Genomic DNA, 10,954 nt, shown 5'->3' with positions numbered 1-10,954 from the left:
TCGGCCAACAGGGGATCCACCCCGACGTTCGAGGGTCACTCCTCGAGCTCGGTGGTGGACGTCACGCTGGTGTCCCCGTCGCTGCACCCGCACGTGACCGGCTGGTCGGTTCTCCCGTACAGGGAAAACCTCAGCGACCACCGGTACATCGTGTACGAGTGCGGCGATGGCGGCCGTCCCCCTCGAGCCGTGCCCCGCGTGCCGTCTCGCGATGGGCGAGTAGGCTGGCGAGTCGGACCGGCCACGGACGTCGACGCTTTTGAGACGGGCTTACTGCTCGCTCAATGGTCGGCGCCCGCGGTACCGGACCGGCGCGTCTCCGCGAGCGAAGCGGCGGAAGAGTTGGACCGGAGGGTGGTCGCAGCCTGCGACTTCGCCCTTCCGGCCAAACGACCGCCGTCGACTCGCGGACCGCCAGTCCACTGGTGGAACGCCGAGGTGGCGGCCAGGCGTGAGGAGTGCGTCAGAGTCAGGAGGACTATGACGCGCTCCAACCGTTGGCCGCGGGACCTGGAATCCCCGGACTCGAGGGAGGCGCTGAGGTCGGCCCGCAAGGAGCTGAAGCTCGCCATCAGGCGGGCCAAAGCAAAATGCTGGGCCGAACTCGTAAAGTCGGTGGACCGCGACCCGTGGGGGAAACCCTATCGGGTCGTAATGCGGAAGCTCCGCGGTCCACCGGCTTCGGGTCAGCTGGAGGCGGAAGTGCTGGAAAGGGCGGTAGACACGCTCTTTCCGACACATCTGCCCCTGCCTCCCCCGGCGTTTGGGGACGACGTGTCGGTGGTGGAATTCACCAGCCAAGAAGTAATGATAAAATTCTTAGATAAAGATAACTTTGATAAAACGCAGACAGCAATTATAAAATGTTGACGGTAATATGGGTCACAATATTGCGGTACCTTTGACGTTGGAAATGTGCTTAGCTATGCGTCTGGTAGCGNCTTTGACGTTGGAAATATGCTTAGCTATGCGTCTGGTAGCCAATAGTAAAATTGTTATAATTTATTTATTATATACATTCTATAGATGTGCGGCAAATTAGTATAAGTCTTGTTTCATCACCACCCATTATAGGTTAGTTTAATTCAAGATTCATTACCCCTTCCTATGTAGGAATTGTTGACAGACACCCCTGCGGCGTTAATATTAAGCAATTGAATTACACTATTTCAATGTAATGTGTACGCTTATCAGTGAACGTTATCAGTTCACATGAGGTTTACCTTACCCTCCAGTAGATGACATCGTAAGAGGAGAACAACCATTTCCGAATGGCTACCCCCCCCCTGGCACGGAGTTATAGTACGCATGCGCACTTTAAACCGCCATTTTCATTGATCTTAACATACCTACTAAGTCACCTATTACCCCTACTATCGTAAGACCACGTCTCCCCTTACCAAATCATTGATAAGACCACGCCACCCATAACCCCACCCTCATAAGACCACGCTTCCTTTCACTATCTATGATAAGATCACGCCTCCTCTTACCCCATCATTGATAAGACCACGTTTATTGTATGACCTTGACCACGGTCATTACCTCCCCACCATGATGAGACCACTCCACCCCCTCCCACATGTATGATAAGACCACGCCTCCCCTTACCCCCATCATTGATAAGAACACACCTCCTCTATGATAAGTCAACGCCTCCTCATACCCCCACCATCGAGAAACCATGTCCACTGTGTGACCTTGACAACGGTCATTACCCCCACCATTGAGAGACCACGCCTCCCCTTAACCTATCATTGATAAGACCACGCCTCCCCTTTCCCCCACCATCGAGAAACCACACCCACTATATGACCTTGACATTACCCCCACCCTTGAGAGACCACGCCCACTGTGTAACACGCCCCTCCCCCCAGACCACGCCCACTCCCGGTGGGTGGTTAGGTGAAGGGGTGAGGCGGGGGGCCTAGAATCCCCAATATTACCCTACTTACGTCTATATAAATGTTTATTAAAAGAACAATTCAAGTAATTTAAAATAACATTATATTGAATTAAATTAAAATAATATGTAAATATTTTATGTGGTATAATTTTTTTTTATAAAAAAAAAAATCATGGCACCTAAGGCAATTAGCCAACATTAAATATATATATTTTTTTAATATTTCCAAAATTATAAAATTTACTTAATACTAGAATTTCTAGTTATAATTTTACTGAAAAAACAATTAAACTTATAAGTATTTTTCTCAAATATAAATTAATTAGACAAAATGTATGATAAAAAGTTTTACAAATCAAAAAATAGAGAATAAAAAATAATTTTAAATATTTAATTAAACATCAATTTTTTGTATTATGTAAAGTAAAAAATTCTTATGTATGTTTATAAGATAGTTAAATAATTATACCTATTAAAAAATAATACCTCTTCTATATTAGTTTATACAAACTATAAAAATAATTTTTTTTATTTATGTTGCAACTTAAATATATTTTTTGTTTTGATACATTGATTCGATAGTATTATTGTGTTATAGAATAGAAAAATGAAGTACACACGAATGAAATAAATGTATTATATACAAGTGGTATATTTAAAAAAAAATTAGTTAAAACAATTTTTCTTAAAAATATTATATAGAATAACATTAGTTTTGAAATATATGTATAATTAATTAAAATTGTAATTTTTAAATACATATATTCATAGAAAAAAAGTTCAATAAATCATCAAGATAATGGATGGCCACTTTAATGAAAAATTATACAATTTTTGTACGAGCATGAAAATTATGCCAAATGTGTAATTAATGATCAAACACGGAGTGTTATCAATAAGTTAGCATAACAAGACAATTTAAATAATTGTTTATCTCATATCAAATATTGTATTAACTAATTCAAATTTTTTTTTTTAATGAAATAGCTCCACAACGTTATTCTAGGAAATTTAATTTCAAAGATGAGAAAATATTTTTTTACACAGTGAGGCGTTTCATAATTTTATCAAAAACGCTTATTTTCGCCAGCGTTTTTCAATTTAAAACTTAAAATTTTACCAGTCGTACCTAAAAAAATCCTATGGTGCTCTGAAAATTTCGTTGATATTTCTTGATTTTTGACCAAGGATATACGTTTTATTTCTATGACAAGCCGCACCATTTTCTCCATGAGAAATATTTATTATCTGTTTCGCTCACATACCATAAGATATTTTTAAATAAAAAAATCATGTATTAGTACATTTTTTAAAATTTAATCTAGTAAAGTGTTAAAAAATTAATTATTTAGATAATGTCACTAATTATTATACACATATAGAAATCTCGGTATTGTTTTAACAATTAATAGGGACGTTGAAGCGAAAATTTCAAGTTTATAGTTATTTTCATTTATATTGACACTTCTCGTTAGTCACTGTAAATACATACTATTTGATATGAACACAAGTAAATATTAGCCCTCAAAAAATTAAATATAAACGTGAATATTAGAATTGTTATTGTAATATAAAATACTATATGCCAATCTATAATATTAGAACTGTTTTGATTTAAACACTGTTATTAATTGAGATGCTAACTCGACGAGTGTTAAATCAACATCAAAATGTTTTGATTTTATTAGATGAAGTGTTATTATAAAATAACTTTTAGTAATTGAGTTAAAATAATTTAACCATATTAAATTCTGATAAGTGTTGTCAGGAAGAGTCAAAGTTATAACGATTATAATGTAACATTCACTGATTGAACACTGACCACTGAATCAGTAGTCAGATACCTTTTTATTATTTTATTTCCGGAAGGAAGTTGTAAGTGTTAATTATGTTGCGAAGAAAAATGTATGCATCGCCGGACCGGTTCACGTCTCCCAAAGTCACTCAGCGTCGCGTGACCTGTCAGACAAGGAGAGGCAGCTGTGTTGCAGTTGCCATTCAGCAGTAAAGCCGGAAGTGCAATGCGACCTTGTCATATTACCATATTACCATTATAAACCCATATCGATATATATGTATATGTAACAACAAACCCAATATAAAAAGTGATTAATTGTCATACACAACTTAAATAATAATTTAAAAAACTGTAATATTGAGTTTTATTTTATAATTTCATTCTGGTAAAATGTTAATATTGAATAAATTGATTCCTATTAATTTCATTTATTAATAATATAATAGACATGATTTAAAACAATAAAAATTACGATATTTCAACAGAATATTAATTAAGACAGCCATTGTTAGTTGCATAGTTAATAATATTAGTATAACCATTTAGAGTAGCTTCAGAAATTGTTCCGCTACTCCAAGGACAATTATTTTCATGAGCATAAATTAGACAACGAAATTCTCCATTTGTAGCAGCAAGTCTTGTTGTGCTTTTATCCCACTCACATCCATTTTCATGAGCATATTTAAGGCAGTCTAAATTGCCATTTGCAGCAGCTCCACTCTTAGTTCCTTCATCCCATTTACAACCATTTTTATGTGCAAATACGAAACAGTTAATAAAATTACTAGCAGCTGCTTCCCTTGTTGTGCCTTCGTCCCACAGACACCCATTTTCATGAGCATATTTTAGACAATCTAAATGTCCATTTGCTGCCGCCCCTCTCATAGTACCTTCCACCCAATGACATCCATGTTCACGGGCATATATTAGGCAATCTAAATTACCATGCAAAGATGCTACAGCTATTGTATCTTTATCCCAATTACATTTCTTATCGTGAGCATATTTCAAACAGTCTAAACAGCCACTCGCTGCAGCGGCATTAGTTGTCCCGTCATCCCAAGTACATCCATTTTCGTGGGCATACTTTAAACATTCAAAACAACCACGGTTAGCGGCAGCTCGAGTTGTGCCTTCATCCCATTTGCAACCATTTTTATGTGCATATTTCAAAAATTCCAAATTACCTTTTGCAGCAGCTTCACGCAGAGCTCCTTCATACAACATACATCCATTTTCGTAAACATATTTTATTATGTCTAGATTGCCCTTCACAATTGCACTTCTCATGATATTTTGATTCCATTTACAGCCATTTTCAAAAGCATATTTCAAGCATTCTAAATTACCACTAGAAGCAGCTGCTTCTGTTGTGCTTTCATCCCACGGACATTCATTTTCATGTGCATACTTTAAAATATCTAAATCTCCAGTCATAGCAGCTATAGTAGTTGTACGTTCATCCCATTTACAGCCATGTTCAAATATATATTGTAAACATTCTAAATTACCACTTGAAGCAGCAGCTTCTGTTATGCTTTCATCCCATGAAAATTTATTTTCATAAGCATATATTAAAATATTTAAATGGCCTTTTATGGCAGCCACATATGTTGTATATTCATCCCATGGACAGCCATTTTTATGTGCATATTCTAAGCATTTAAAATTACCATAAATTGCAGCTATTTTTGTTGTGCTACCATCCCATGGACATTCATTTTCATGTGCATATTTTAACATTTTTAAATCCCCTCTTTTAGCAACTACAGCAGTAGTACTTTCATGCCATTTACAGCCATTTTCATAAGCATATTGTAAGCATTCAAATCTACCATAAAGGGCTGCTTCGTATATTGTGCTTTCATCCCACGGACATTTATTTTCATGAGCATATTTTAAAATTTTTAAGTAACCTCTCTTAGCTGCCGCAGTAGTTGTACTTTCATCCCATGGACATCCATTTTCATGAGCATATTCTAAGCATTTAAAATGTCCTAAATAAGCAGCGATTTTTGTTATACTTTCATCCCATGGACATCTATTTTCATGTAAATATTTTAAGCTTTGAAGATTACCACTTCTTGCAGCCTTATAAGTTGTAGTTATATTACATGCATATCCGTTTTCAAGGACATATTCTATAATGTCTAAATAACCAATACTGGCAACAAAATTAGTTGTATGTTCATTGAATTCATATCCATTTTGGTGTGCATATTTTAATATTTGTAGATTACCACTAATTATAGCATTATTCGCAATAATACTTACATCCCACTTGCAGCCATTTTCAAAAGCATATTTCAAGCATTCTAAATTACCACTAGAAGCAGCTGCTTCTGTTGTGATTTCATCCCAAGGACATTCATTTTCATGTGCATATTTTAAAATATTTAAATCACCTTCTTCAGCAGCTGCAGTAGTTGTACGTTCATCCCACTTGCAGCCATTTTCAAAAGCATATTTCAAGCATTCTAAATTACCACTAGAAGCAGCTGCTTCTGTTGTGATTTCATCCCAAGGACATTCATTTTCATGTGCATATTTTAAAATACTTAAATTACCTTCTTCAGCAGCTGCAGTAGTTGTACGTCCATCCCACTTGCAGCCATTTTCAAAAGCATATTTCAAGCATTCTAAATTACCACTAGAAGCAGCTGCTTCTGTTGTGATTTCATCCCAAGGACATTCATTTTCATGTGCATATTTTAAAATACTTAAATCACCTTCTTCAGCAGCTGCAGTAGTTGTACGTCCATCCCACTTGCAGCCATTTTCAAAAGCATATTTCAAGCATTCTAAATTACCACTAGAAGCAGCTGCTTCTGTTGTGATTTCATCCCAAGGACATTCATTTTCATGTGCATATTTTAAAATATTTAAATCACCTTCTTCAGCAGCTGCAGTAGTTGTACGTCCATCCCACTTGCAGCCATTTTCAAAAGCATATTTCAAGCATTCTAAATTACCACTAGAAGCAGCTGCTTCTGTTGTGCTTTCATCCCAAGGACATTCATTTTCATGTGCATATTTTAAAATATTTAAATCACCTTCTTCAGCAGCTGCAGTAGTTGTACGTTCATCCCATTTGCAGCCATTTTCAAAAGCATATTTCAAGCATTCTAAGTTACCACTAGAAGCAGCTGCTTCTGTTGTGCTTTCATTCCAAGGACATTCATTTTCATGTGCATATTTTAAAATACTAATATGACCTTTTTTGGCAGCTGCAGTAGTTGTACGTTCATCCCATTTGCAGCCATTTTCAAAAGCATATTTCAAGCATTCTAAATTACCACTAGAAGCAGCTGCTTCTGTTGTGCTTTCATCCCAAGGACATTCATTTTCATGTGCATATTTTAAACATTCTAAATATCCATTAGCAGCCGCATTTGTTGCTGTATTAACATCCCGTTTACATCCATTTTCAAAAGCATATTTTAACAATTCCAAATTTTCATTTTCTAAAACTTTTGTCGTTATATCTTTTTTCAATTGGCATGTCTGTTCTTCATTCGAATTTTCATATTGAATTGCTAGATGACCAAAATTATTAATTAATTGATATCTAATTAATCAATATGTAATTAAAACATAGACATATCAATTACAATTTTTTTTTTTAGGGTTATTGAAAAATTTAATTCTATCCCAATGTAAAACAAAAATTATGATTTTATAGGTTCGATTCGAAGCTGAGAACGTATTGGTTTTACTATGATGTGTTTTTTTTATTTGTGTCTGTTACTACTTTTTCTCAGCTCTCACCAAACGGATTTCTTTCAACGATACGTCAAAAGATAAAAAATCGTAATTAGTCGAAGACATTACCCTTAAAAATTGAAAAAATTTCCCTTGTTCCCTGTAATTGGGGGAAACCTCCAAAAAAATTACAAATTTAAAAATCGCTAATTTTCGAAATTTTTTCAATTTTTTTTACTAAAAACTGCCGTAACTTTTTCAAAAATGAACATATCAATATAATTTTTTTTATATAGATGCTTGATGTCTTTACCTATCATTTGGTATATATTTTTTGTAAATCTGACACTTAACCTGCCCACGGGGGAGGATTTAAAATGACAACTTTTTTACAAAAAATGAACTTTTTCAACTTAACTTTTGAAAATGTTCCGGAAAGACTGACACTTTTATATATATATTAAATTAAAACTAATATAATATACTTTAATTAGAAAAAAAAATTGACCTCTGGACTTATCTTCATGGTGAAAATAGACATCAAAGTTAATAAAAAATTACGATTTTTGTAAAATAATTTTTTTTTTTATTTTTAACTTAATGCTATAACTTTTTCAAAAACGAACAAATCAATATAACTTTTTTTTTAATAGATACATGATGTCTTTGACTATCATTTTGTATATTTTTTCTATAAATCTGACCTTTTACCTGCCTACAGAGGATGATTAAAAATGATAACTATTTTACAAAAAAATAACTTTTATAACTTTACTTTTGAAAGTATTCCGTAAATACTGGCACTTTTATATATACCTTAATCTAAAGCTTATGTAATATACTTTATTGTGGAAAAAATAAAATTTCGGACTACATTTTGTCTTCACGGTGAAATTGGCTTCTGTATGCTATTTTTGTATTAAAATTCTCGATTTTATATTTTACATTTTTAACTTTAAACTGTTATAACTTATTGAAATGTGTATGGATCAACACAATTTTTCATGAGAAGTAGTATTTATATATAATATATATATATATATATATAAATACTACTTATGAAAGATATTTTCATTCGATATACTTTATCTTAATTAGGATATAGATAAGGAAATAGGAGATCGTGTAGCTTTTTGAATAGTCCACCAATTTCTTAGAATTAAACACTATCTATTGATTTGCATCGAGGCATTTTTTATTATAGTGATTTTAATCACTGTGCGATATCATTAAACTTGATACAACTATGGTACGTCACCATTGTGCCGCGACCCCTTGTAGGTATACTGGGTTTTTTTACTATTAAATTAACTTGAGTGATGCTCATTTTTCGACTAATTGTCTTCTTCTTATTCCTCGCTTTAATCCCAACTACTTAGGAACGACTAACCTTATCCTAAACTACCTCTTGATACGATGTCCCATATCATATACGCTCACATTAGTTGTCTCTCATCATATTGCATTTAATAATATCCTTCAATGTCTTTTTTGGTATTCCTCTACCACTTCTTCCTTCAATATTAATTTCTATAAATGTTCTCACAGCTTCCGATTCCTCTCTCCTCATAACATAACCAAACCATCTAAATTAATTTTTTCTCATTTTACCCACGATTTACTCTATACCTGTACGCCATCTTATATGTTCGATTCTATCCTATCTTCTCTATTTATTCCATTCATTATTTGCTCTATTATCTTGTCAACCGCCCACACTCTGAATCATACAATATAACTAACTATCACTTAAGAAAACAAGTAAGGGCTTCACTCCTACTCTTACTCTAAAATTTTTTGTTACTCTTCCTATGCTTTTTACCCTGGTACAATTGCAGTCATACATATCTTCTATTATATTAATTTACCTCTTCGGGACCTCTTTTTTTCATTAATGCCCACTTTAAAACCTCTTTCGGTACTTTATCGCCAAATCTATAAATATCATACAGAGCTTTTTCTTCTTTTCCCTAAACTTTTCTATTAGTTATCTCACACAAAATACTGGCTCCATTGTTGACTTATCAGGCATAAATCCAAACGGGCTTTTAGATACCAATGTCTCATTTCTTATTCTCTTATCTATTACCCTTTCCCAAATTTTCATACTATGATTCATAAGCTTTATGCCTCTATAATTTCCACAGTCCTATATGTCTCCTTTATCTTTAAACATCGGCACCACAATACTATTCCTCAATTCATTTGGTATTTTCCATTTTAATAAGATTTTATTTAAAAGTTCTTTCAACCACCTTATGCCAACACCTCTTCTGTTACTCTGTCCATGCTTTTTATCCTGGTATAAGTCCCATCATAGATATCTTATATTATATTAATGCACCTTTTTGGGACTCCTTTTGTCATTAATGCTCACTTTAAAATCTCTCTCTTGGTACTCTAGCATACACTTGCTCTAAATCTATAAATACCATTCACAAATTTTTATTCTTTTCCCTATATCTATCTATTAGTTGTCTCACACAAAATAATGATTTCATTTTTCGAATTACCAGGCATAAATCCAAACTGGTTTTTAAATACCGATGTCTCATTTATTTATCTCTTATCTATTACGTTTTCCCCAATCTAATAGACGTAATAAACTTATAGCATTGAAAACTAATTCATTCGCGCCCAGTTATTCGGTCGTTTCGGTCATATAGATGCCAAATGTTTGGGTCGAGTATTACCTTATCACCACATTGTTAAATTTAAGTTGCTAATCGGTTTGTTAAATGTTACGGTGTTTTTTTGTTGCCTTCTCTGCATCCGAAGTTTCACAGCGTTCATCACCTCCAAACGGCAGTGGGTAAATATTAAGAATTTATTTTTATTGTTTGTTTAAAGGTTTTAAAGTACACCAATTTATATGTATTAAATACATAATATATATGATGTGTGTATATGGGGCCGCCTCTCCCCATATACTCATTTTAGCGCCTATTTTAGCGCCTCTCGTTGGCGCCTCATTTTAGCGCCTCTCGTTGGCGCCTCATTTACCTGTTATCACATTATAGTTAGAGGAGAGTGTATGTAATGCTTATCAATGAAGCTATTTGATAAAACGTATTTTAGCGCCTCATTTTATATTTAATAACATATTCTAGCGCCTCTCGTTGGCGCCTCATTTAGCGCCTCATTTTAGCGCCTCTCGTTGGCGCCTCATTTACCTGTTATCACATTATAGTTAGAGGAGAGTGTATGTAATGCTTATCAATGAAGCTATTTGATAAAACGTATTTTAGCGCCTCATTTTATATTTGATAACATATTTTAGCGCCTCATTTTAACATTACTTAAATTACCATTTCTCTCGATAATTTTCGAGATCAGCGCCTCCTCCCTCTTCTATGACTTATAAGTTTATTGTCATGACGTGAGAATAAATACACTGATTTTCGAGTAATTTCAGTATATTTCTTTTGTTTGTCAACTGTTAAGTTATAGTTAAAACTTAAGTGCTTAAATTGTTTTACAATTAGAGTTAAACATACTTCGAAAACAACCAATAGTCAAAAAAAAGTAAGTTTTTCAAAATTTTAATT

The 10,954-nt window shown here is 34.3% G+C and overlaps 1 protein-coding gene across 10 annotated transcripts in view; it reads right to left on the bottom strand.

Moving 5' to 3' along the window:
* LOC126897431 (uncharacterized) overlaps positions 1-10,954 on the bottom strand; it is an 86,604-nt gene that overhangs the window by 17,412 nt on the left and 58,238 nt on the right. Inside the window, exons 4-5 of one of the 10 annotated variants that reach the window (XM_050671005.1) lie at positions 6,272-6,730; positions 2,716-6,109 (exon numbers count right to left, since the gene is read on the bottom strand). In XM_050671005.1, the coding sequence (XP_050526962.1) occupies positions 4,194-6,109; positions 6,272-6,730 (2,375 nt within the window). In that variant the 3' untranslated portion in view covers positions 2,716-4,193. Of the gene's footprint in view, positions 1-2,715; positions 7,241-10,954 lie in introns of those variants that run through there. The other 9 variants (XM_050671007.1, XM_050671004.1, XM_050671002.1 and 6 more) reach the window with 9 other exon arrangements.

This window comes from Daktulosphaira vitifoliae, unplaced genomic scaffold, assembly GCF_025091365.1.
Source record: "Daktulosphaira vitifoliae isolate Bord-2020 unplaced genomic scaffold, ASM2509136v1 Scaffold_2, whole genome shotgun sequence".
NCBI classification, from domain to species: Eukaryota; Metazoa; Arthropoda; class Insecta; order Hemiptera; family Phylloxeridae; genus Daktulosphaira; species Daktulosphaira vitifoliae.
This window is presented reverse-complemented; position numbering and strand designations above follow the sequence as displayed.